This window comes from Dermacentor andersoni, chromosome 8 (assembly GCF_023375885.2).
Source record: "Dermacentor andersoni chromosome 8, qqDerAnde1_hic_scaffold, whole genome shotgun sequence".
Classification (NCBI taxonomy): domain Eukaryota; kingdom Metazoa; phylum Arthropoda; class Arachnida; order Ixodida; family Ixodidae; genus Dermacentor; species Dermacentor andersoni.
The window spans coordinates 131156844-131184747 of NC_092821.1; the positions used below are offsets into that span (position 1 = coordinate 131156844).

Genomic DNA, 27904 nt, shown 5'->3' on the forward strand with positions numbered 1-27904 from the left:
TTAGGAAAAGCTCTGAGCTGTGAAGTGGTCACATGTGCAAAACAAAAGCAGTGCTAACGTCTAGGCTTCTGAAAATATCTGATATTTTTGAATATTCCCCTACATCTGTTGATGTATAAGCCGCACCCGCAAGTGCAACAGCCCAGAAAGAAAGGGAAAGAAGATCTGAACATGTAACCCGCAATAACCGCGACACTGCCCAAATCCTTGTGAAAAGTCTTCTTTAGCAGATGCACGAGTCATCCATGTCGTAGCAGCGGCTATTCGACCAGCTGCTCGTATTTCGGGGCAGTTCAGGCATTGCTGCCATGCAGTCGCACCTGAAGTCGAAATTCACATGTAATTTGCACCCCAATCTTAATTTAAATTATATTTATTCCTCTGTGTACTTGTAAAGTGGAACTGGTTAAGCTCGCGCGTAGATGGCGTCAAGTTGAATTTGTACAACACAGCATAAACTGCCAGCGTCGCGCAGCCAAAGTCGCACTTCACAGCATCGCGACGACGCACAACAGGCAGCGTCGTGCATTATCGTCTACCGTGAAATTTCTATTAAACCGAAGCACAACAGTGAGGAAGGGCCTGTTAACTTTTCTGTGCAGATGGAGTTGTAAGAAATGCTCAAATTGCATTTTTGGATGAAAAATATCTGAATAACAGCAGTTTGAAAATAAACCGGCTCCGGAGGTGAGCCTGTTAACTTTTTAATAAGAACCAATTTTCTTAGGTTTGTCAACATCTGGCTTTATGGAAATCCCACAACTATGTATTTGGTTTGAAACAATGTATTTGCTTTGAAATTCATTTTGACTTCACTTCGAACAAAAAAGGGAAATTTGCTCAGGCTTACTAGCGTCCAACCAGAACACATTAGCAAAGAAACCGCAGAATTGTCACTTGAAGGCGAACCGTGATTCTCGCCATTCTGGAGTGGTCTTGTGCATTTTTCCGGCTGGTTGTATCATTTTCATGAGCATACAAAAAAATTGCAGTTTCTGTGTAGATCTCATACAAAGCACACAATATGTGCTAATGTGAGACTAAGTTAAAAGTATGTTAGCCCCTTAACTGCCGATGATCAGTTAGTCATGACAAAGGCTGAACAGCCTCGTAATTTTGACATACCAATAAATGATACACAATGTCCTATGCTATTTTTTTTTTCAGCAAAAGCAGTAATAACGCTTAGGCATTCCTGATACAGTTAAACCTCGATATAATGAAGTCGGTAAAATCGGCAATTTGCTTCGTTATATCGAAATTTCGTTCTCTTGAAAGCTGTCCTTTTATGCAAATAAGTACAGCCACTGATAAATTTTTCTTACACCAAAATGGGTCGTAGAATTTTCCAAATTATCGGGAAATCGAAAAAAGTAAATGTGAATTAGAAAACAATCCATTTTGATAAATTTAGGAGTCAGTGACGAATGATACGGTTTCATGCCATGTACGTTGATGGTATCTTCTTGGCGGTACGAATTAAGCGAAGCCAGCCACGCTTTCGCATGCACTCTGCCCCCATGGCTGACAGTGTCACCCGCACTGGGAGGCGCTATCAGGAAAAGCACTGGCAGCGGTGAGCGAATGCTTCGTCTGCCTCTCGCACCAACGGGTCACCGAAACTCGAGATTACGCCACATCCAATATTAAATACGCGGTAAGACAGCATACATGGTGCCAAGCCGTCTCGACATGCCCACTCTTTGCACATGCGGAAGATTGCCTCTAAAGCAGGGTGCGCTGCTGCTTATGTGCTCAGTCGCGCTTACAGCCATGCGCGCCAACTTACCGCCCTCACCCCCTCCCCCGCCCCAAACACACACATCCCCTTGCATGCGCTTGAGCTCGCTCCCTTCCCCTTTTTTTTCCCTTTGCTCGTGCCGGGAGGCCGCACTCGTGAAGCCACCATCTTTCTTGCATCGCATTTGGACTTTATGCAGAACATAATGTGGCTTCGATGATTGCTCTTGTTATGTCGCGCATGACTTGAGAGGTGCGTTTGCTAGCAGCCGTTTGTAATTCAATCATTTGACCATCTGCGTCTGCGGAAGTTTCCATTTATTGTCTCGGCATTCCTTTGAGGCGGCAGTGAAATTTCGTTATATTGATATCGTATACAAACACACATTGCCATATTGAGGTTGCCAAGAGGTTATGAAAAGTTAAATACTTCATTATATCGAGGTTTAACTGTATCATAATCTTTTTAGAAAAAATGGCAAAACAAATGAAAAAAGAAAATCAGAACGTCTCCTAATTTTTTCAAAGTTTTTCATGGCAGTTAAGGGATTATAATGCTGTAAACATTTTAATTGTTTGTTGTCTTGATTCAGTCAAGTATTTGACAGTTGTATAATTAGAACATCTTTCTTTGGTCTTGTGAAAGTAATCTCTTTTGGGTCATTTGAATTCTTATGTCGGTGGAGTGCAAAAACTTGAAAAGATAACACTGTCAACTTTGAGTTTTGGATGTCACTTAAGGAGAACCCCGAGTGGCAAGACTCAGTCCTGGGCTTTCCCACTGTGGTTTCAAACATAGCCACAGTGTTGTTTCAGGGTGTTAAACACAATCAATTCATTAAAGCAGAAAAAAACCATTCTCTTTCGTTCCTTTGTTCAGGTGGGTGCTAATGCAGGTGTGGTTGGCATGACCAAGGAGCACCTGGGCCTGGCCCTAGCGCTGAGTGTTCCTGTGTTCGTCGTGGTCACTAAGATGGACATGTGCCCAGCCAATGTTCTGCAAGACACCATGCGCCTGCTCGTGCGAATTCTTAAGTCGCCGGGCTGCCGCAAGATCCCCGTCGTGGTCCACTCAGCCGATGATGTGGTTGTCTGCGCCACCAATTTTGTCTCTGAAAGGTGTGCACGGGGCAAGGGTTTTGGTTTGAGCCGAGCCAGTAGCCGTCGTCGGCCCCTTCATGCTGGGGCATTCACAGCAGCTGATATAAAAGAGTACCGACTCTCCCACGCTTGTAACACATAAAAAGATGACACTTAGCCACCAGCACTTATAGTACACTTAAATTTCATATAAGGACCTGGAGCCGTTGACATTATCACGTGATAATGTTATGTCATTAAACCGAGAAACATTTGTTGGGAACACTTCTTTAATGTTGTAAAAACACTCCCGCACTTGTCACACATGTAAAAATGACACTTAGCCAATAAAGCTTATACAAGGTTTTTCTTTCTTTTTTCAAGGTCCGATCGATCGTAAAATTAAAACGACAGTGAAAATCCAATGACACTATGCCCAGATATGTTGCGTAATGTCCCTAGTATGCCCGCCGATCGCACGACATCGCAGTTCTCAATGCTGAGCACGCAGTAAGCACGTAAACATGCCTCAACAGAGTCTGCCGCTAAGTGTGAGGTACGTGCTGTTATTCCATTTCTGCACGCTGAGGGCTGCAATGCAGCCGAAATTCGACGAATGAGTAATGTGTACGGCACTACTTTCGTGAGTGACCGCACGATGTGGCAATGGTGCAGGAACTTTTTAAAGCAATACGGACAGACGTTCATGATGCATGCGGATAGGGAAGGAAGCGATTGTCAACAAATGATCTTGTTCAGCAAGTGGATCATGCAATTTGAGAAAGTAGTCGGTTCACAATTTCTGTGTTGAGTGATTCGTTTCAGAAATTTCATGGCCAGCTTCTGTACCATCACGAGTGAGAAAATCCAATACCGCAAACTCTGTGCGAGGTGGGTTCCCAAGATGCTAAGCGACCGTCACAAAATGCAGCGAATGGGCGCAGCCTTGATGTTTCTCCAGCACTACCATGATGAAGGAGAAGATTTTCGAAGACATGAGTCTGTTTCGAAACTGAAGAAACAAAAGAGCAATCCAAACAGTGGATGCATTCTGATTCTGCAGAAGCAAAGAAGTTCAAGCAATCCTTGTGCATCAGAAAGTGTATGGCTACTGTGTTCTGGGACAGCAATGGTGTTCTCTTGGTGGAATTCATGGAACGTGGCACGGCCATCACTGCAGCTTCATACAGCGTGACTCTTGAACGTCATCGAAAGACGATTCAGAACAAGCGAAGAGGAATGTTGTCATCAGGCACTGTCCTTCTTCATGACAGTGCGTGGCCGCGAAGTGTACCTGCAACAAAGAAGTGTATGATCACCCACCATACAGCCCACACTTAACTCCCTCCGATTACTTTCTATTTGCTCACATGAAGTGCTGGCTAGAAGGACAGGAGTTTGAATCGGACAGTGAGCTGCAGAGCAGTGCATAGAATTGGCTGAAAGCACAGCTGGCTGCCTTCTGTGACGAGGGTATAGGAAAGTTGGTACCACCCTACGACAAATGTCTCAGTCGGAGTGGTGTCTGTGTAGAGAAGCAGCTGGAAAGTATATCTAAATGTTCCAAGTATAACAGTTTTGATTGTCACTGTGGTTTTCATTTCACGACTGATCGGACCTTGAAAGATATATAGCCCCTGTAGTATATTTAAATTTAATATAAAGACATGGTGCCATTGGCATTATCACATGATAATGTGATGTCACAATGTTGAGAAATATTCGTTGGTGTCATGTACCAATATAGATGTGATGACATTGCTCATAAAAAAAAAAAAAAGCAATGACAGCAGTGCTATGTGCATTTTTTCTGCCTGTGCTTGCGTGAGGCAGTCACAAGAGTTGCAGAAACAAAGCGAGCTTGTACATCATGATGTCATGGCTACCACCTTGGTGCAAAAACTGAAACTAATTCATAAAAACAAGTATTACAGTAAATTTTTGGGGACCTTTGAGGCTTACCAGTATTTCTTTCTTAGGTTGACAAGGATTCGACTGTCATCTAATGCAAAATAATGACAAGTTGAAAATGTTATGTCAGGTTAAAGGTTGCTTCTTACTGTCCGTGTCAAAAAGGAAAAAAGAAAACCCGAACAACAGCTTTAGGAAATGCTGCACCTTAGAGGAACGTCTTATCCCAAAGGATTTTCTTGTTGGCCAGGACATTTGTGTGCTGTCAAGTTAAACTTTACCAGCCTTTAACATGCATCACTATATATATATGCGGCTCTTTCATTTCTTTTTTGTTGCAAGGTGTATCTAATGTTGGGAGGTCAGCACAGATTGTTGCTTTGTTACCACTGATTCACATGCTATACTTGCACCTACCTCTCTCTGGACCTTTAACCTTAGTACATCAATGGTATTTGTAACTGAGTAGAGTGTTTTAGCATAGGATAAGCCACTATACGGTTGAACCTTGCCATACCATAGTTTGTAGAGAGCTCAGACGCGCGCTAGGTGCTGCGTCAAGCGGACATACTCGAGAAGACTCCCTTATAAGTGTACGTTTGCTGCACGCTGATATCAGCAAGAAACATTTTAGGTTTACTTCAGTATATTCTGAATTCATTATATCCATGTTTGAGGCTTCACTGTATTGTACTGCAAAGTGCACTTGAAAGGTGTGAGGCAGGCGGACAGGTGTGACAGCTAGCTCGTTCTGCTTAGCCATTGCTCGTTGGCAGTTTGGATCGTGGGTGAGGCTGTGCTAAAACACTGAATTGACTGATGAAATGAAGGCTCAGTATGACTACTTCAGAGTTGTAGTGCACAGCTGTCGGCTCACGGCGCTTTTTAACTGTGGTTCCTCGTTGCGGTGCGCAGGCTGTGCCCCATATTCCAAGTTTCCAACGTGACGGGTGAGAACCTGCTGCTGCTCAAGATGTTCCTGAATCTGCTTTCCACACGCATGCCCAACCTGGACTCTGAGCCAGCAGAGTTCCAAGTAGACGACACCTACTCGGTCCCCGTGAGTGCGCCTTTCACACGACCCACAATCCTGTTAGCTCAAACAACTCGTCTTACTAGTCAAGTTGGGTGAATAATTAATTTCAAGATGTCACATTTGTGATTATTAACCCTTTGTCAATCGTCGCTGTTCATGTGCGGCGATGACAGAACATTTTAAAAAATGCACCTTGTCAGAATGAAGCGCCCCCTAGCATCACTCTGGAGGCGCTTTAACCTTTCGCGACTTCTATAATCATTCCTCCATTATAAAAACTGCTTAATGTGCTGCGAGCTCTTCACTTTCACTAAAACTGATTTTTCACTTTGCTCCACAGTGGTTCCTACCGCGGCACTTTAGGAGTATTCTCACTTCGCCGAGTTCATTGGGGGGGGGGGGGGGTATTCTGTAAAAGTCCACCTAGTGGACTGTCCATTTCGGACGCTGCTGATTGGATGCAGCTGTATGAGCGAGGAGGAGACGAGCGGCTTTAGCCAATCAGCAGTGGCCGAAATGGACAGTCCACTAGGTGGACTCTTACAGAATACCACCCCTGTTGTGTGCCCATAGTTCCGCATGCGCATTTTATGATTGGCATTCTCACAAATGTTGTTTCGAGTCAAGGATGTCGGCAGAAGTAATTTCTGTCTCGTTTCTTATAATTCAAAGTGTTATCGTGAGCTGCTCTCCTGCCTATCTCTTCCGTAGGTGTGCGGTCACTTTGTTTACAAGCCTTTCAAGTGACCCTGAAAGCATTAACGAGCAGTAAAAAATGCTTTTGGTCAGTTTCTATAGTACAGCTTGTTTGCAGGACTAGGCTTTTATTGATTGATTGATCATTGATTTATTATCTTAACTTTCCGATTGATTAATTATTTAACTGCAATTAATATTTTATTGTGGCTAAGCAGTTGAAATCACGTTAGCGAAATCAGGTAAATGTCGGTAGCAACGTTGCCAGTTCACTTGTTCAACAGCAAAGTAGGGAATAACAGAATGATATGGAATGTTCCGACTTTAGGATGACGCTTGGGTATCTCAGAGTACAAACGCTACCTACGCACACTACACTTTAATAAGAGAACAGAAAAAGGGGTCATGCGAATTCAGTGCAAGTGGACACAGGATAGCTTTTGTGCGAGTTTTATATTTGATAAATGCGCACTCAAGCAAGGAGTCATTGACGTGATATCAAAGGCAAAGGTTGATTCAAATAACAGTTTGCTTTTTCTTTAGCATGGTGTCGGTTGTACATTTTGTAAAAGTACTCTAAAAGGGGCAAATGGGGTGTGAATGGGTGGTTTGCCATTGCTTAAGGTTACATTCAGTACATTCCTAAAAAAAGATTGCACCCTTTAAGGCTCATCTTGTCCCACAACAATAATCATCTGCCTTGTGTGGATGGATGGATGGATACAACTTTCTTGTATGTCCGGCAAGGTTTAACGCGACCCGGGCTTAGGTCTCTCACGGGGGAACGTCAAGGCCCTGCCTCAGCGCCACCTCATGGGCTTGCTGGACTGCCCACATCTGGATTCCGAGGTCTGAGCTGCGCAGAGCGGCGACCCACCTCGACGACAGGGTCTCCGGAGTAACTGCCATCCCTCCTATAGCTACATTGCACTCCCACAGCATGTGTTTGAGTGTTGCTGGTCCTACCTGGCACAATTTGCACGTGTCGTCCTGATGCTTATCTGGGAAGATACGTTTCAGACGGAATGGATTGGAGAAGGTGTTCATCTGGAGTTGTCGCCAGGCGACGGCCTGCCTCCTGTTCACTTTGGGACTCGGCGGTGGGTATATCCTTCTGCCGTTCAAATATGCACTGGTTATGTCGTTGTATCTGGTGAGCCTGTCCCGTTCTGCTTGAGAAGCGTTCGCTATCGTGCAAGAGGCGTTGCCCTGTTCGACGCGGCGGGTCATGTCTCGCGCCGTCCGGTGCGCCGTCTCGTTTAGGTTCGGGAGCGCGTCGCCTTCCGTGGTGACGTGCGCGGGGAACCATATGATCCTCGAGTTCGCGGTTTTGGATCTGCCCGCGTTGCCCAGATTGGACAGGGCTTCCTTGGAAATTCGACCTTTGGCGTAATTCTTTACTACCGTTTGCGAGTCACTTAGTACGACTTCGCATTCCTGTTCTGTGAGGGCCAGCGTGATCGCTACTTCCTCCGCTATTTCCGAGTGTTTGGTGTATACACTGCATGTGGTTCTGATTTCTGACACTGCGTCTATGACTACGGCGGTGTATTTTTGGCCGTTCGCATATTCGGCTGCGTCGACAAAGCGCACGTTTCTCTCCCCGCTGAATGAACGGAGAAGAGCCTCGGCTCTTGCCTTTCTTCTACCTCGGTTGTAATCAGGGTGCACATTTCTTGGGATGGTTGCCACCGTAATGGTCTCTCTGATTTTGTTGGGGATTTTCATTTTCTGGCCATGCTGGTTGTGGTACGTTATGCCGAGCGCATTCATAATGTACCTTCCCGTTGTGATGGTCGACAGGCGTTCGAGCTGCGAGATGTGTTTTGCTTCGGCTATTTCTTCTAGGGTGTTGTATATGCCCAGCTGAGTCAGGAGCTCGGTGCTTGTCGATTCTGGGAGGCCCAGGGCTATCTTGTGCGTTTTCCTCATGAGCGTGTCGATCTTGTTCTTTTCCGCGACGTACCAGTTGTGGTAGGCGGCTACATAGGTGATGTGGCTGACAACGAATGAGTGGATCAGTCGAATGACGTTTTCTTCCTTCATGCCCGCATGTCTATTGGTTATTCTCTATTGGTTATGAGTCTTGTGGCGCTGGTGACTTTGCCTTCGATCTTCCTCACGGTTTCGCTGTTAGCTCCATTGGCCTCAATGATCATTCCGAGGATTTTGATCTTGTTTACTTTGGGGATTACGTTTCCGTCTTGGGTGTACAGGCCGATTTCCTCGTACTCCCGGGGTCCTGTGTAGCTCTTTGGTGGCATGCCTCTGTGCGTGGGCCGGTTAAGGAGTAGTTCGGACTTGCTCGGGGAGCATTTGAGGCCCGTTCCTTGGAGGTACTCTTCGACTTTGTGAATGGCCATTTGTAATGAGTGTTCAATTTGCCCGTCACTGCCGCGGTCCGCCCAAATCATTATATCGTCTGCGTATATAGCATGGTGGATTCCTTCGATTTCCCGTAGTTTGCTGGAGAGACCCAGCATGCTGCTATTCCTTTCTTTAAAGGGTTCTGAAACGATTTTGTACAAATGTACTGTGTCACTAGGTAAGTCCTTCTGATCATTAATTGATGCATTTGAGTGCTCTGCGTAAAGCGTGTAATTCGTTATAAGGTTTTAAAAATGTACATCGCTACCAACCGCAGCACGCCACTTGGCTGAGTTGTCAGCCGCCCCTGACCTGGTGGTGCGAGGTGACCATATGACACTAATAGTGTGAGCTATCCACTTGGCTGCCTAGGGCACGTCATTGATCATTTTTTCCAATTTTATGGCAAACAAGTGTTGTTTGTAATAGTTAAAATATTAGTTAATCTGTTTCTATAAAGAAGAAAGTAACATAAAGAGAATGCACAAGGACAATTTGTCAGTACACTCAAGACTTCCGGCACACAGCAAGGGTCATCTGCTTGTGTTACAACATGCTCCGTGTTGACTCAGTGGTCACTGTTGGTCGCGATTTTGCTTTTCTTTAGCACCATGGTTCGACCTTGTTACGTTGTGGGCTGCACGCATAGTGACTGGCAATACGTCAAGCTGCGACATCGTGTCTCTCTGCTAGGCAGTAAATGAGCAGAGTGGCTGGAGTGCATTGAACTGTCGGTATCCGATTCACACCAGGATTTGCGCGTTTGCGGCCGTAACTTTATGCAGGAGGATTACTACCACAATAGTGTTTCGTGTGTCCGGTGTTCGGGTAAACGCAAGCGCAAGTGGACTGCGCTTGGGCATTTCACGGGGTGAATGGACACGTAAGCGTGAACGGTCTGCACAATGCAACCACTTGGTCGCACAGAGCTCAACAAAGTGCAGAACTTATATAGCTGTTACGAAGCATATTCTACTTTGCTGCCAGTGTAAATTTTTGGCAGGAGCGTAATCGTGAACACATTGTTTTTCTAAGGGTTTAAAATGTTTTGCACCTGGTTAGAGCAATATTAGTTCTTTGTTTGTCTGGTTAACCTCTGCGCCACCAGGTGGCTGGCCATGCAGACGTACCAGGCTGCTCAAGAACATCTACGCTAAAGCTCCTTCATCATAGCAATAGTAGTACGGAGGGGCTTTAGTTTACGCCTCCACCCATCCGTTGAAATGCCCAGCTCGCCTGTGGTTACTGAAATACTGGACATGGTCGGCGCTGCGACACAGTGCTCGCAATGCAAGCTGCTTCGATAGCTCTCGCTTGGGATCGACTGCCAGGCGGCTGGCGGAGAGGTTGAAGAGGCTTCGCATGCCTGCTCCAGACAACCGGAAGTAGACGACACGACGTCCCATCATGACAGTGAGTTAGTGAAGGCGGAGCTTAGCCCTGATTACTCGGCGAATGAATTGAGGAGAAAATGCATGACTATGGAGGAGGGTAACTTGTAATCGTCCGTAGCTTTCTCAATATGAGAGGCTTCACAAAAATTGTGGTGCGAATGATTTACTGTAGCTATACCCTACACGTCTACAAAATTTTTATGAACCATTTCAGGGACCCTTTTAAACTGCACTCCCGGTACCTCCAGGCCATGAACGACATGCACGTCAACAGCGTGACATAGCATTCTTGACAGGAAAGTGGCGAGCGCCGAGTTTTCGAGAAAGGGAACGCAAGGAAGGCAGCTGACAATAAGATAAGAGATAAGCCTCAAGGGGTGCAGTATTTTTTTTTTTTTTTTAAGAGTACTTTGAAAGGAATGAAATGGGTGTCAATGGGTGGTGGTGAAATTTTCACAAGAGTACTCTGAAAGAAGCTAATGGGGTATGATGGATGCTTTGGCATTGCATGCAGGGTGTGGGCACAGTGGTGTCGGGCACCACGCTCAAGGGCGTCATTCGGCTGAACGAGGTGCTCCTGCTCGGACCGGACCCACTGGGCCACTTTCAGCCTGTGGCGGTCAAGTCCATACACCGGAAGCGGATGCCCGTCAAGGAGGTGCACAGTGGTCAGACAGCCTCCTTTGCACTGAAGAAGGTGAGAACAACCTTAATGTTCTGTTTTGTTTTGGCTGACAAGTAATCGGAAATTCTTTCTAAGCTTACTTATGATGGTTCCATGACGTCTTCAGATAATAGGGCTGGTGATATAAACAATGCACTGTACGAAGAGTGCTGAAACAATGCACTGCAGGAGCTTGCTTGCTTCCTTTATTATTTCACCAGCCCTCGGTTGTTTATGTGCTGTAATGACCCAACTTAAGCCTAGGCCATTCTTCTGCCACTCCCATAGTAACGCATTCCAGAGGATCACCTCTCCAACATGTCTCCAACTACCTCTGCTCTGCACCAGCCGAACCTGTCCTATGCCTGCAAATTTCCTGTTCTCATTACATCTTCTAACACTGGGCCTCTTTGACCTTTGGAGTTCTGGCATCTGGATGGCAACTAGCTATTTCCCACTCTGATAGGAAAACGACATCAGGTAACATAGGCTGATATCCCAAGACAACCCGAAGCTGCTTGAAGGTCGCAAAATCGAATGTTGGGACAGCTGGCCGTGGGATCAACGAAAATTCTGATAACATAAACACGCTACTGCTGTGGCAGTGGCTGGCATGCTTGGCTTAGTCAGCACATTTATGCTTTACCCGCTTTGAAATATTTAGTTACGTTTGCCGAAGAGCTGAAGCGATATCCTCTAGTGATTGCATTAGGGAATACTATCACAAGATTTCGCACGACTCGGCACAGGACGTGTGCTGGGCCAAGCTCACTCTTTGCACAGTGCAACAAATCACTTCTGGCGCATCTGGTGCCAGGACATGAAACCTCACGAAAGTCATCATACCCACAAAAGTGATGGCTCAAGGATACTTGCATGCAGCGACGATGCCGCCCACCATTTTTGACAAGTTCATGTTCTGTCACCATTTGGCAATTGTTACGACACTGAAAAGCAGGATATTGGGTACCTCTTACACGAATAGATTTTCGTGCCATCCTGCTTGGGCTTTTATTTCGAAAATTTATTTCGGCTGATGCTGCCTCTCTTCCGGCGTAGTGCTGAAGGAATTGGGGCTGCAGCTGGTACGTGGAAGTGCACGCAGTCTGTGACCAAGTAAAAAAAACAGTATTGATCAAAAAACAGTATTGATCATAATAGCAGCAATCGAATTTACATGCAGTTATATAGACTGGCTGGCCATTACTCAACCAATGCATTTCTTTAAGATCAACAGCCTTATTAGAACTTATTACAGTAGAACCCCGCTGTTACGTTCCTCACTGCAGCATTTTCCCGGCTGCTACGTCGTTTTCATCCGGTCCCGACATAGCTTCCATAGGATCCAATGTATAAGGAACCCCGCTGTTACATGGTAGCTGTGAAAACGTCCTCGCATGATGCGTCGCAACCCGAACCCGCCTGGGCTAAAGTAGGTAACGCGCTCCAACCGCCATTTTGGCTTTTGACGAGTTTTGACCGGGCTTGGCCGGGCTTGGCTATGGAACTGGCTGCAAAAAGCCGCACGCCAGTTCGAGAGGCCGCCACTAGGTGGCCATTCGTGAAAAATGCTCTCGCTATCATCACTGTGATTACGGTCACCGCATGGTTTGTTTTGTTGGACGGGTTGACTCGCGGAGGAAGGAAACTTGGGAGAGGCCCTGACGTCACTCTTTATGAAGCTATAGCTAAAGGGAAGCTGGAAGTTGGCGTTACTCATGGCGTTGCTCCGCCTATCGGGCCAGCTCTCCTCTCTTGTTTACATTTCTCGCGAAACCACGCCGCGCTGCGCGCAACCGGGCTGCTCGGACGCGCACGCTCCGCAGCAATACTAAACAATCGTTAGCACGTTAGCATGATTACGCCAAAGAGGGCAACATTTCCCGCGGATATTCCTTCGGCCGTTGCCATTGCCGTGGCGCGGTGACGACGAGGAGCACGATCCGCATGATGCCGGGGAGTTGCCAAATCCTAGCTTTGGAGAAGCCGTCGCGGCTCTGGACCTCCTCCGCAGGTACGTCGCACCTCACAGCGACACTGACAGCAATGCGGCCTTCCAGGCTATTGAGAAACGTGTGGTGATTTCTAGCAAGCGAAAGAAACGGCAAGCCACCATTCTAGACTTTTTTTCATTTCTAAGCGCACTCTGTGGAAATAAATCGTCTATAGTTGAAGCTGCACTTTTTTTCATTCATTTTCGGAGCTTTCCTCACTGTTGCGTTTTCCCGGCTGTTACGTTTTTTCTCCTCGGTCCGGTGAAAAACGTATGAACGGGGTTCCACTGTAGTTTTGATGCCACCCAAGACATACAATGAAGCACGCTGGCTAGCTGCGACTGCGACCAACTTTGCTAACTGCAGAAGGAGATATCACCGCATATGCACGAGAGATGTAAAAAATGGATGTCACCAGAGAAAAGTAAACCCAAGAAGCACCGCAACTTGTTGGAATGAGCATCTACAACCTCCGCAGTACATGGTGCAGAAGCGTTTTAGATAGCGCCACATTCTGTTCATGGAAACAACCTTCAGAAGATGCAAAAATTAAACTTCAAATGTTTGCCACTTCTGTATCGCACCATCCAAAAAAATTAGAAGATAATGCCAGATGTAATGAAGACCATAAGTCACCATAGCCATTTGGCTGAGCGATGCAAAAGTCCTCAAGCACTCGCATTGTGGTTTGCCAAGTACCTACCTGCAAAGGCAGTAGCGAGCACTCATTGCCTCTTTTTGTTGTGTGGTAGCCAGAGAACTTCCAGAGAGCTGCCAGACCAAAATAGCCTTGGCTAGTTCTGGCAGCCCACAGGTAGCCAGAAGTGGAAAATCAGAGGCCCACTCTGGCACTCTCAAATGCACTTCTCTTCCCCTGGCACTCATTCTGCTAGTCAAATAGACAGGCGCTTATACTGTTCTGTGCAAGACTTTCCAGCCTAAGCGGAGGAAGTAGGGAGCTTGAAATTGAGGGCTACTACCATTACTTGAGAAACTTTGTACCCATAAATTTGACGCAGGTGGATAAGTTTGTGATGCCGCCAATCTCACAAGAAGCGACAAACAAGATGCTTTGACCTCGAGCTAACTACCGTATTTATTCGCGTATAACCCGCACCAAAATGTGAAAAAACGCGTTTAAAAAGTGGGGGTGCGGGTTATCTGCGAATTTTTTCCTTGGGAGGGGGGGGGGGGTCGGCTTCACCGCAATGTGCGGCGGCCTCCCCGTGTAGTCCGCCATCCCCATCGTCATCGACGCTTGTCAAGCCGATGAAGGGCCAACGAAAGGCCAGCATTGTTGAGCCTCGCGTTAGGCGCTGTTTAGTGTACTTACCCCAGTTTGCACTGTTTGCCTGCTTTGTTTTGGCATCATGAGTGCGACTCGACGGCAGTGTTTCACAGCGAAAGAGAAGCTAAAGATTATAGCCGCTGCCGAAGAAATCGGCAACAGAGCTGCTGCAAGACAGCATGACGTCGACGAGTCGTGCATTCGCGACTGGAGGAAGAAAAAAGAGAGTCTCGAAGCAACGAACCGGGACAGGCGAGCGTTTCGGGGTCCGAAGACTGGCGCGTACCCCCACCTCGAGACGCAGCTTGCGAAGTTCATTGAGGAGCAGAGAAGTCGTGGCCACGCTGTTTCGACTGAGATGGCGCAAATGGAAGCCCTGAAGTTGGCCCGGGAATTGAACATTCCACGTGAGTTTCGTGCAAGCCGTGGATGGCTTCAGCGCTTCATGCGAAGACATGGATTTTCTATGCGGCGGCGAACAACCATGTGCCAGCGGCTTCCTGAAGCCTACGAGGAAAAGTTGTTGAACTTTCAACGATATGTGATCGCACTTCGGAAGGAGCACAGCTATTTGCTGTCTCAGGTGGGAAATGCTGATCAAACACCTGTGTACTTTGAGATGCCGATGGACACGACCATGGAAAAAAAGGGCTCCAAATCAGTCAGCGTGCTGACCGGCGGAAATGCCAAGCTGCGCTGCACAGTCATGCTATGCGCTTTGGCTGACGGCACGAAACTGCGCCCGTATGTCATTTTCAAACGCAAGACGCTACCTAGCATTCCACTGCCCCCAGGAATCGTTGTGCGTGCGGAAGAAAATTCGTGGATGAACAGTGGCCTAGTCGGTGACTGGCTTCGAGTAATCTGGGAGCGAAGACCAGGTGCCTTGCTGGCACGCCGGTCGATGCTCGTACTAGATTCCTTCAGAGGCCACTGCACTGATGCGGTGAAGGCTCGCCTTGCCGAGACCAGCACCGACCTCGTCATAATACCTGGCGGCATGACGTCCATGCTACAGCCACTCGACGTGTGCCTGAACAAGCCGTTCAAGGCACACGTGAAGCGGCTGTATGCCCAGTGGATGGCCGACGGCATTTACGCCCTCACACCGACGGGACGCGTGCGAAGGCCTGATATTCCATTGCTGTGCCAGTGGATCGTGGATGCGTGGAAAGCGATACCGGCCGATTTGGTGCGGAAAAGCTTTAAAAAATGTGCGATCAGTAATAGTTTGGATGGTTCCGAGGACGACTACGTCTTTGAGAGTGGCGATGAAGCCTCGGATGGCAGTAGTGAGAGCGGCGACGATTAAGAATCGGATAACCAGTGACGTGGTGGCGGTCGTTTGAATAAATGTTCTGAAAACGAAATGATCACTGAGTGTGAGTTGCATCTTTCTAGCGCTCATTTTTTTTTTTCAGGTAAACGTGCGGGTTATACGCGAGTTTTTTTTTTTTTTTTCCGCCGAGTTCAAAGTTAGGGGTGCGGGTTATACGCAGAGGCGGGTTATACGCGGGTAAATACGGTATCTTGCTGAATTTTGTCACCCGTTAACTATTCAGTCTTCTTAATAGCATCGGTGAAAAGTTGTTCAGTTTGCCCCAATGTTGCAAGACAGTAGAGAATCCCAACTGACAAGTGCATTCACTATGTGCCCCCTCGCAGCAAGTGAAGCGCTCGGACATCCGCAAGGGCATGGTGCTGGTGTCGCCCAAGCTGGAGCCCAAGTCGTGCTGGGAGTTCGAGGGCGAGATCCTGGTGCTGCACCACCCGACCACCATCAGCCCTCGCTACCAGGCCATGGGTGAGGGGTGCTTCTTTTTGTGCCCGTCGCAGTGCGGAAGCCTTATAAGTGATGAATTAGCAAGTGTCAGTTGGCTGAAAAGGAAGGACTGTAGGCCTACCCTGTTAAGAGAGGACAGGCCCAACTGTTAGACATGGAGGAGATAGGGCATACCTCCATGTCAAACGGTCACATGGCATCATGCGGGTTATTTGTTGGGATCCCACTTTAGTGGGGTTCATTGGTTTCGTCAATAAGGTGGGGATATATTTAGGGAAGAGGAGAAGGAGTTGTCTAGAGCCATGTGGTCCGCTTAGCATGTAAAGGTTTCTTGCCACCAACTACAACGGTGCTTGTTGGCTTTTGTGTTCCTAGTGCTGCACATGATGTAACAGGCAAGCTCCTACAGCCACGTTCTATGGAGGTGGGAAATAAAAACGTAAAGTGTGCTGCGCATCAAAGAACCTTGGATGGCAAAAATGAAACGGAGCCTTTGGCTGTGGTGTCCCTCAGAGCCTTAATATTGTCCTGGCCTGTCAAAGCGAGTACAGTGGAACCTTGTTGATACATTCCCGTTACGTACATTTCCCCGGCGCTAATGTTTGCAATCGAGAACACAAGAAATGACCCAACAGAGTTACGCACATTTTTCACCGGTGAATACATTCCCAGAAAATAAGATTTTTCTGCACCAACGTTCAGTACATTGCCAAACTGCGCTCGTATGATACGTCTTCCGGCCTCTAGATCCCGTGTAAACAACAAAATGTGCGAGGCGCGTGCTGTGGAGAACAGTCTATAGGTGCCCGCCGTGGCAGCTTCACTGCAATACTCGCCCACGCGTCTCGTGTGAAAACGTCAATGCGCACACAGTTTTTCATTTCGGTGCCAGCAAACCTTCTCCGGGGTCGTCGCACGCAGCATTCATAGTTAGCACTGCCAATCTTGTTGCGATAAGCATCATCTATCTGTTTCACAGCGCGTAGTACTGTCAGAAGCGTAGCGCACACTATTAATAGGCGATGACTGAAATGCGCCTTTGTTTCCTGCTGCAGACTACGATTGTATAAGTTTTCCGGCCGCTACATCCCGTGTGAACAGGAAAAGGCACGAAGTGCATGCGATCGACAACAGCATATAGCTGCTCGTCTCACTGAAAAAAACGGCGCGCACAGTTTCTTATTACGGGTCATCGCACACTACAGTCACAGCTATCGCCGCCAAACCTATTGCAATAAGCATCTTAACTCATCTGTTTTACAGCGCATGATGTGTAGTGCCATTGCTAGCGTACTGCATGCCTTTAGTAGGCGATAATCCAAACGTGCTGACGACATGCATCAGAATCTCGTGCCGCAACGATCCGCACGACGCTTCGCATTGCATACATGTCAACAATAATCGAGTTTGCCACTTTGTTTTATTTACTTCGGATTGTACGTTTTCCCAGTTTGTACATTTTTTCTCAAATTTTTTTTTTCCAAAATGCATGAACAAGGTTCTACTGTATTGTCCTGGCCTGTCAAAGCAAGTGGTCAGTCAGCCAATGAAGTCATTCTTTGTCTTGCGAACAACTTCTAAGCATCCCGTGTCCCTGTCTTAGTAGCTGTGGCACTTCGGCTCCGAGCGTGAACTCGCAGGTTTGACTGCAGGCAATTGTAGCAGCACTTCAGCTCCATCGCAGTGCAAGAATTCCCAGCTATACTGACAGAGGAACCTTCATACAATGAACAAATGAACACAGATATACTGTAACTACCACATTTGTCAACCGCCGATTCCCTTTCAGTTCATTGCGGCAGCATCCGGCAGACGGCCTCCATCCTGACCATGTCAACCGACTGCCTGCGCACGGGCGACAAGGCGCTGGTGCGGTTCCGCTTCATCAAAAACCCAGAGTACCTGCGTCCAGGCATGCGCCTGGTGTTCCGCGAGGGACGCACCAAGGCTGTGGGGAACGTGCTGCGCCTGTTCCCACCTGTGCCCGGGGGCGGGCACTACCACGGGGTCACCAAGGTGGCCAGCAAACCGCAACAGCAGGCCAGGAGCAACAGCACACCGTCCACCTCTGAGAACAACGGCGACGTCTTGCCAGTTGAACACCAAACAGCGGGTGCGTACTTTGGCAAAGGTGTTTGGGACTGTTGTTTAGCACACTGAAACCTCGTTGTAAGGAAGTTGAAGAGAGAGCTGGAATTACTTCGTTAAAGTGTTACTTTGCTATGTCTGTTATTGCCATTTATTGCAATACAGTAAAACCTCATTAAACTGCACCCGCTTAAACAGTAGTTTTGTTTTAAAAGTAGTAAAGTTCAATCCCCGACTCAGCGGCCATCGAACATAATGCGTTTTGTATCCACATAGACCATACCAGCTCATTGCATACGTATCAATTAAGATGTAATGTTTCCACTTTTCGTCGCGCAATGACGGCGGTGCATTGTTCCCACCGGGCAACCCGGCAGAACAACAAGCCTCAGAGGTCATAACGGCCTCCAGGTGCCCTGTGCGTTTACGCGTGAAGCCACATCAACATCGACATCAATTCGGCATTGTGCAAGCAAGGATCCGCGTCATGCCGAAGCTCGGATAAACATACCGAGTGCCCAGCATAGAAGAAAAGTTGGACGTCGTTCGTGCTATTGAACATGGCATGAAGTCGGCGCTCGCACTCGAGAGGGATCTACCGTTGACTACGGTGTGTGACATTTGGAATGCGAAGTTGCTTGGCAGCGCTGCCTGCTGCGACCACAAAGAGATGTCGGTTACGAGGTTCGACTTTTCGCCATTGTTGCCTCTGTTGTTGTCAAAGTGTCGCCTAACGACAGTGATGAGGACAACACAACACGGAAAGCGAAAGCACGGGCGGTTCAGGTCGGACAGTGGCAGAAGCTGCGCGTTACGTCGGCCTCATGCAGGTGTTTGCCGAGAAGATGGGGGCTGGCAAAAAAAGCTGGCTCGTAGCTTAAGTGAGTTTGAGGCCGCTGCCGCCTTTGTCGCTGCTAGCCTGCAGTGGCATCAAATGAAAATAACAGACTTTTGTCACGCGAAGTGAATAACTAATGCATGTTTCCTACCCTTTCATCGCACTCTCTCGTAGTTCCATTTTTGACAGGTAAGTGGGCAATCTCACGCTTTTTTAGTTAAAGCAGTACTACCCTTTAGTACGCACTTTTTCTACTACGGCCAACTACAGTTTAATGAGGTTTTACTGTATCCTGTTTCAGCACAACAATGTTCAAGTTTACTGCACGCAATTTATTGCACATTTTTGAAAACAGTTGTAAGGTTGATTAGCTCTTAGAAACAAAAGACACAACACACTGGACCACAGTACCGTATTTACCCGAATGCAACGCGACCCCAATTGTAACACAAGGGTCGACTTTGCGAATGCACAAGACTGGCACGTACCCAGGGGGGGGGCCCGGAGGGCCCCCCCTCCCCACCCATGCAACCACTCCTCACACATTCCTAAAGAGCCGCAAGATCAATGTTGAGACTTGGCAGCTATTCATCGGTCAGCATTTTGCTGCCTTTTTCACTCCTTTTGGATGGCGGTAGTTATCGGCACCTCTTGGGATGTGAAGGCCAGCTTTCTCATAGATTCCGCGCCCGCGTGATTAACTCGAGATGCGTTCAGTTGTCACCATCTATTCAACTGTCACAAGCATAACTGTTACTTTTGTGTGGCTCCTTCTGTCATGTGTGTGTGCTGATGCGGAGAAGCCAAATGCCAGGCAAAATACAAGTCATCCAGGGAAGACAGACATCATGGGGAGGGGTGGTGTGAGAGTCTAGCTGCCTCCTTGCACCTGTGCTACTGTCAGCCGTGTAAAGGAAATGATGATAGGTTTCCTGCACAGCAGTCTTTTGACTTGACAGTGTTTTCGCCTTGTTGAATGGTTGTCTGTGATGAAGTGTGCAGCTGGTGAGACCGGAGGGTCACACGGCACTTGCATGACAGTACGATAACTGCAAAAGTATGACACACTAAGACTAATGCTATCCTAACCACTGTTTTCTATTTCCTTTATCCTCTTCATTGATGCAGATACCACATCATCCGGGAGCTTATCAACAGCAGTGCCCAGGGCCGAGAACGAACCGCAGAAAGCCAGCAAACGCAACCGCGGCCGTTACCGAGGTCCCCGAATGGCCCCAGTCATCTAGGCGCCTTGTGTTTTGTAGAGTGTGTTTTTAAGACCCAGATATTATGTTACATCACCCGACAAGGATCTTTGTAGTGCGTACTTAAAGCCAGCGTGCACGCCCACATTCTCTGCCACTCTTAACCCCGACTCCTCGTGCCCAACTTGGGCATCTCATTGGTGGATCCTTGGTGCTGTCTTTATACCCCCGGTGTTCTTAAATTTTTTTTTCTTTTCCCGTCGCTTCATTGTCTGTGCCCGTGTGTCTAATAGGACTCGCTTGCCAAGCATCTGTTCCCATTCCTTGTATGTCAAAAGGACTCGCTTGCCAAGCAAAAGTTTTACCCATATGTGTTCAGAACAACCTTACCCTGAACTAACTTGCAAGAGCGAATTCGGCTTTGAAAATTTTGCTCACGAGCTTGTTAGCTTTGTCACTTAGCTCCTCATTTTCTCTCTTGTCATGGACAGTACAGCCATTGTGCTTTTTTTGTTGTTCAGGAATTTCATTTCTCACACAATGCGACCTTATTGTTTTGCCCTTGTGTAATGCCCATTGACTTTGACCGTTCCTTTTCTTCTTTTTGACAGCTTTAGGCTCGTTAAGCTTGCGTTGTTGCTATAATGACTAGTTTGTTTGGCCATGATGTAACTTCTAACGTTTGTCTACTTCTTCTTGCTGGTTCTACTCTGGCGATTACTATTGAAACACGGCACACTTTAGTGCCACCAATGTCCTCTACTTGCACGTTGTTCAAATTAAGATTTGCGTGACGTACGCTACAAGTTTAAGTATTTAACCGACGCTTGGCTCAAATTGGGTTTATAACATTCTGCCAACTTTTGTGATGTTGACTAACGCGAACAAATGAAGGCTGCAATGAGTCAGATTCTTAGAGGGAATCAGCTGGTCTTGCACAGGATAACATTCGATTATCTTTTGATGCTCTGAAGAGTTTACCTATATAAACTCAATGATGACATGTGTAGGAAAGAGGAAAAGGACGAAAAAAAACAACTTAGGGGAAGCTTTACGCGGTTGGGCTTTACAAGGCACCCTCCTATGACTTCGTTGTCGTCGTGTGTTCAATTGCCAAATGCAAACATGGGGTTGAATCCTGGGTACAGTGCACAATAAGTTGCTTTGTTCATCGTAGGTTTAAGTACTGCTGGCCGCTTCTTCGAGGCCATGCCACTCTCTTTTCTGCTCGCCACATTTAAGGACTTTATTTCTCTCGTCCTTGATACGCAAGAACATTGTTGACATTGCAACAGCAATACTCACTCCAAAGTATTCGCATGGTTAATTTCGCGTTGCATCTTCCGAGCGGTGTGACAGACAAGCAGGCGACAAACCCAACGTGACTGTGACAAGCAGCAGCTGCGTCCTACGATTACTTTTTTAATGACAAGGCTTCAAGGTTGTCCATATGACACTTCCTCCACGTTGATGATGGCACTGCTGCAGTCACAGGGCATAAACAATGATTCTACAGACTTTGTGGTATCAGCATAGGTATTCATTTCAGTCCGAGAACCTAATAGTATATGCAGCCAACATCACATTTTTTAGACTCCGTAGAGACCGCAAGAGCGGTCCAGAAACCAGGCAGTCAAAAAAAAAAAAAAAGCATGTCTTTAACTGCCCTTTAAGAGCTCAAATCGCCACAGCCACGCCCGAAATAGCTTTACCTGCCAGTACACATACTAGGTGTCTTGGTGCTCGTACTGCGACAGGACATGGCGGGGGTGTGTGTGTATAATTAAGGAACACATTTTATGTCCAGTGACAGTGGCTAGCCCCCTTGCACGCTTGGTATGCTTGCATGCTTCACTGCAATACTGCATATGCTTGATCACATGACACTGCTGTATTGCGAAGCTGACTTTCAGGAGCCGGTATTATGCAACGTTTTAGGCCTTCTCTGCGCCTCAACGACATCAGCGAAGATGTCAGCGCCCTTGCCAACAGCGGCAAATCCTTTGAATGAAAAACATGGCACTGAACAGCAGGAACTTTGATAACAAAGTGTCGAAGCACCTAGGCCTAGAAACGGCACAAAATGGCTACTGCCAGCAGATTGGCGCAGGAGAGCGCTGGTTCAAGGCGGCGAGATAATCAAAATGGCAGCGGCTTCAATTAATGCCGTTTCAGACCTGCAGTCATGGTAAAAGGTCTGAAAAATTTGACAGTGAGGACGTCCATATATATTGGCTATATGCGGTATGCGGCAGTGTTGCAAAGACATCTGAATTATCGGGCATGTCCGAAAAATCAGTCAACTGTTTAAAATAATGTGTAGCTGTGAAAAAGGCATATTGGAGGCATAGAGAAGTTGGGAGTGATTCATTGTGAGTTAATTCCTTGAGCCTATAACGTAACGTACTTGTACTGCTGGGTGGTGTCTTTCGAAGGTATAATTGGAGGTCTGTTGATGGTCCGTATTTTTTGCTTTGGACAACGTAATGGTTACGAAAAAGAGAATGCTTTATTGGAATCGTTATAGGCATAATTTGCATTATACTAAAAAGTTGTATCTGTGCAGTAAGGTTGACATTTGGATGAGTTGGTATGGATTTGTGAGTTGGAATATCGTGATGGATGATAATGAAGGAAAGGAGAGGACACATTCAGTGCTTACTTGCTACATCTGTTCAAGTGGAATATGGTTTTTAACCCTTTAACTCCCAAATTATTTCCGAAAAAACATACTGAATTTCCCACATTTCTTATGTAGTCATAATTTTTTCTATGTCGTTCTGATTTTGCAAATATATTGATTCTTGATTTCATGTTCTTTCTGACCTTCCACTGCTCTCTAGCGCTGAAAATTGAAAGTAATGCCGATCACTGACCGTGAGCAATATTGCAACAACCTCCCTTGACGAGCATAGCTCAGAATTGCGAGTTGAAGGGTTAAGTACAGATAAAATACAAACTAGTATTGTTGCTGTCTGGCTTGGTGCTTGCATAGTTTATGTTTCATCTGTTCTTAAACACTTTGGTTGTGTATGAGACCTGGTGGTGTCATTTTACTTCCAGCTTTGTTGTGCTACACAACGTGTCTTTTTTTCTCGTCCATTTTAACGACAACTGACATCGCAGACAAAGTGAGAATTGTCAGTTCCATCCTCGGAACTGCTGAAAGATTGCAGTTCTTGCCGACTCTCTACAATAGAATTCATTGTCTGCTTTGAAGCGCTGCAGTCATGACGCACGTGTATTAGAATGCAGTGCATTAGAAACACAAGAAAGCTTTCTGTGTGGTAAAATGACAGTTTTCCTTTTCTGTATTTTATCGCAAAGCATTGGCTAGGAACCAATAGGGCCAAGATGAAAGCGCTATATTCCACATTGCTGTATAGAAAACCACTGCTGTGAAACTATAATCGTGGAGTTGCAAAGAAAATGAAAGCTAATTTAACCGGCACATTTAGGACAGAAATTACGGTTGTCAAGATTTTTGGGTTGTACAATGTTTTAGTTCAAATCATTTTTTTTTTTTGCAAGTTGGCTACGAGGATTGGGAGGTGGGTGGGGAGCAAGCAATAATCTTGCCCTGTTTCTTGTTGCTGCATAGAACAGTTATCACAATTTTAACTCCATAGTTGCTTGTGGTGCTAAAGGTGCAGGCGTTGCGTGTTGACAGAGTTTATGGGTATTCCCTTGAAATTTCTCCATCTTCCTGTCTACAAGTTGTCCCTCCATGCACATGTACAGTCGGCCACAAAATGTCACGAGACACTGGTTCCTCTGACAGGTGTGAATTTCTACTTTGTTAAGATAAAATTAGGTGGAGCTGTATCGATAAGCTGGGCTTCTACAATACGGACAGTGCCACTCTCATGGCGAAAGCAGATTTGGCAAAAGAAAAGGCACACGAAGGCACGATGGGTGATGACGGTGCCTTCGTGTTCCCCCACCAGCTCATCATGTGATGTAGATTTTGAGGGTGTTTGTGCTCGGGCCTAGTTAATCGTTTGCCAACGAATGTGGACTACACTGTATTCTAAAAGAGCCAAAGTCTGCGCTTGGCAAGATTAAAAAAACTTTCGCTATTGCCATTGTTTGCTCCCCCCCCTCCCCTCCTCGGAGTGTTCTTTATTACAGGGTCTCTTACATTTAAAGATGTCTGTGCAGAGACAATTGCCCGTGTTGTACCTACTACTGGAACCGCTGAACACTCTTGATAGCATTATTTCCGCAGTTTACTGTGGCCTTGATTTCAAGGTAGCATAAATGTATTGTGATGTTTCCTGTTCCTTTTAGTCTTAGTTATTTATCGGTAATTAATGAAGCATACAGTTTTGTTGGCTGATGTTAAATATGTAGTTGGTTGTGCATAGGTCAGTTCCTAAGATAATGAACATTTCACTTCTGTTGTTTGAGGCTACGATGTAAAAAAATTGCATAATATATTGTCTCTAAGGCTTGATTAGTAAGCTTAGAGTAAGTAAATGAAATGTTAGAAGGCAGCTTTTCTATCTGACCATTATTAGCTATATTACAGCCCATTACATGTGGCAGAAAATCATCATTAGCCTATTTTATGTCCACTGCAGGACGAAAGCCTCTCCCTGCACTCTCCAATTACCCCCTGTCCTGCGCCTACCTATTACAATTACACCTGCGAATTTCCTCATTTCATCAGCCCACCTAGTTTTCTGCTGTCCTTGACTGCACTTCCCTACTCTTGGCACTCATTTTGTAACTCTATTGGTCAACCGGTCATCTAACCTACGCATTACATGGCCTGCCCAGCTCTATTTTTTTTTCTCTTCATGTCAACTAGAATATTGACTATCCCCATTTGCTCTCTGACCCACACTGCTCTCTTACTGTCTCTTAACGTTATGCCTAACAGTCTTCATTCCATCGCTCTTTGTGCGGCCCTTAACTTGCTCTTGAGCGTCTTCGTCAACCTCAAGCTTCTACCCCATATATTAGAACGGGTAGAATGCATTGATTGTACACCTTTCTTTTCAATGATAGCAGTAAGCTGCCAGTCGGGATCTGGCAATGTCTGCCGTAGTGGCAGAAAATGTGGCAATATAACTGGTGAAAACAGAAAGGTGCTTCAAACGTTTCGTTTTTTACTCTTTATTAGAGGTGGGTGAATAACATTTTTTGAATATGAATAGGAAGTATTGATTGAATGTTGAATAGTGAAATGCAAATGCATATACCTATTTACAGAAGGAACGTTTGTTCCTGTAGAACTAAGTACCACATCTGACTGGTCCAAAAAAAAGACTGCCAGCTATCAGGGACAAAGAATATGGCTTAAACAAAAGACCACTAATTGTCATTAAAAGACTGAACGACATCTTTAGGGCTTGGTTACAAACAGGCCTTGCAAGAATGAATGGCTGCTGTATGAAGTGGAGATTCATGAAACTGCTAAATAAATTGTTGCAGAAAAGCGATCACAAGTTATAGAAAAAAAAAAAAGAAAGCTGCTGATGGACTTCTTTGCCACAAACACATGTAAAAGGGCCTGCTGCAAGGAAAACATCGGTAATCGTCATGTAAAAGATCGAAATGCGGCTTGACCAGCCCGACAGAAACACCAGATTACTTGCTACGTGCAGAACTCTTATGTTGTCATGCAAGCTTGTGCCTCAAAAACAAAACTGTGTTAGCAGACAAAGAAGAGTAAGAAAACATCAGTAGTCGTTTGTTGCAAAATATTCAGTTAGTTTTGGATATTCAGAAACAGTTCCTTTCTGAATACGAATGGTCGGTGAGCGATAGTCGGTTCATGTTTGAAACTTCAAATATTCACCCGCCTCTCCTCTTTAGGCTTGGAAATACTTTACCTTGGGAATATTTTATCCTTTCTTTTTATATTGTGACCTGAAATAATGGAAGAGTAATGTCATCTTGGAAACAAATTGACTTACGAAAAAAAGTTGCCTAATCGTCAATCATCAGTTGCCAATCAAGTTAAGTTAAAGAAAGAGTGAAGCTTCATCAGTATTGACAGAAAAAAGTCTCAACACCAGCGCCTACACAGTTAAGCCGATGCATTCAGATTTTCTTTTTTCCCTCAGTGTGTTATATTTAGCCATTACATCTTGTTGGCCAACGTTTGTGGGGTGTACCTTTGACAAGTACCGGGTACAATGCATTGGAAATTTGCTGGGAGTACATGGAAGTGGGTAACATGGACACTCATGCCAAATTACTGATTTTTTTTTAGAGAGGCGTGAATCTCGTCGGAGGCTTGTTCGTCATTGACAGTCAATGAATATAGCAAAATTTTTGGCTGTTTGGAACTGGCGTTAACCACTAAAGAATGTAAAACTACAGGTTCAAGCCTCATAACAACAACAACGAAATGCAGCATCACATAGCGCTCATGCATGATGCAGTGCTGTTGTTGCGTAATTGTGATTTTCAACTCGTATTTTTAATTGTCTTTCAGCAACAATGCCCAAGATGAGATTAAAAAGTGATGGCACTGCCAAGGCTTCACGCGTTTCCATGCCAATGCAGCGTTTTAGTCCCGAGACCCATGCAATGCCATTACCGTATAAGCCGTGATGATGGAAACATGCACAGGAATCGCAAATTAAAGAAGTTACTACTGACACGCATTTTTCAAGTCACAGAAGCCCTACTGCACACTTGGAAATTATGTGCTGTGAAGGTCGGAAAGTGTAAGATACTTAAATTTGATACTGAAGTCGGTCTCTAAATGATTACTGGTACCATTGACGTTCTCGTGATGTGACACGAAGCCAAAATTTTTTATTCTTGCGTAGCAATAATGGCTAAGTACAAAAACAAGTTGCCCATAAAAGAAATTAAACGAGAGTGTTGTGTGCATTTCCTCCAGTTGTGCTCGCATGCGGTAGCAGCAGTGAGCGCTGGAACGGTGCAACCCGATAGCGTCTCGATGCGTCCACTTCTTTAATACCAAAACTGGCTGAACCATGATTAAAAGGGACATAGGCAATTATTTAGGGTGCTCCGATACGCTTTGCCAGTATTTATTTTCGAGAGTGAAGAGGCTTTGTACCTTCTCATAAGTACAGAAAGAAACTAAGTGGGCTTGCCTAAAATGTGTCGGCACTTCTTTAATATATCTGTGTTGGCTCCGACACGTGTCGAAATTTTTGTTTGTTTTCTTGAGAAGAGCTGTGCAATACGTCAATATTTCTGAGGAATTACAATTGAAGACTGTTGCAGAGAGTGTGACCAGCAGTGCTGCCTTCTACGTCTCCGGCGTTACTAGAACAAGAGAATGGTAATTTGCTGAAACACTCGAGTAGCTCCTGTAGCGCCATCCGATCGTCCCTGTCCACCGAGACAGTTGGTGTCTCGTGGTCAAATAAATGGATAATGCACCGTATAAAGACTGAATAGCTTGTACAATAGAGTTCTTTTCAAGCGAGTTCGCCAAGATGTACAATTAACGGAAAAAAACAAGAACTGCCCACATGTTTTCATCCGCTTTGGAAAGCCTTGATCAGGCACATATTTACAAGGCACTCTCATATGGCTTACATTTAAATTATAATCTAACAGAAGTGTACATTGTGTTGCTTTTATGGTAAAACATTGTGTTAATCGTGCCAGAGAAATTTCGTTTTAACCAGTGTACCATAGTGTTGACTGCAGTGGCCATCGGAAATAATTTGTGCTCCTTTCACATAGTGTTTGTTTATACAAATGAAGAAGGAATAAAACACATTTCCAAATATTACCTGTATTGCATTGACTGTGTTTGTAAAAAAAAAAAAAGACTAAAAAAAAAAAAGAGACAATGATGGCTTTTGTAAGACGCTGTCGAT

The 27904-nt window shown here is 45.8% G+C and overlaps 1 protein-coding gene across 1 annotated transcript in view; it reads left to right on the forward strand.

The window, feature by feature from the left end:
* Positions 1-27816, forward strand: part of GTPBP1 (GTP-binding protein 1) — a 40185-nt gene extending 12369 nt beyond the window's left edge. Inside the window, exons 7-12 of the mRNA XM_050173585.3 lie at positions 2621-2859; positions 5647-5791; positions 10739-10921; positions 15836-15974; positions 17743-18066; positions 20008-27816. Coding sequence (XP_050029542.1) covers positions 2621-2859; positions 5647-5791; positions 10739-10921; positions 15836-15974; positions 17743-18066; positions 20008-20126 — 1149 coding nt within the window. The 3' untranslated portion in view covers positions 20127-27816. The remainder of the gene's footprint in view (positions 1-2620; positions 2860-5646; positions 5792-10738; positions 10922-15835; positions 15975-17742; positions 18067-20007) is intronic.
* Positions 27817-27904: the final 88 nt, after the last annotated feature.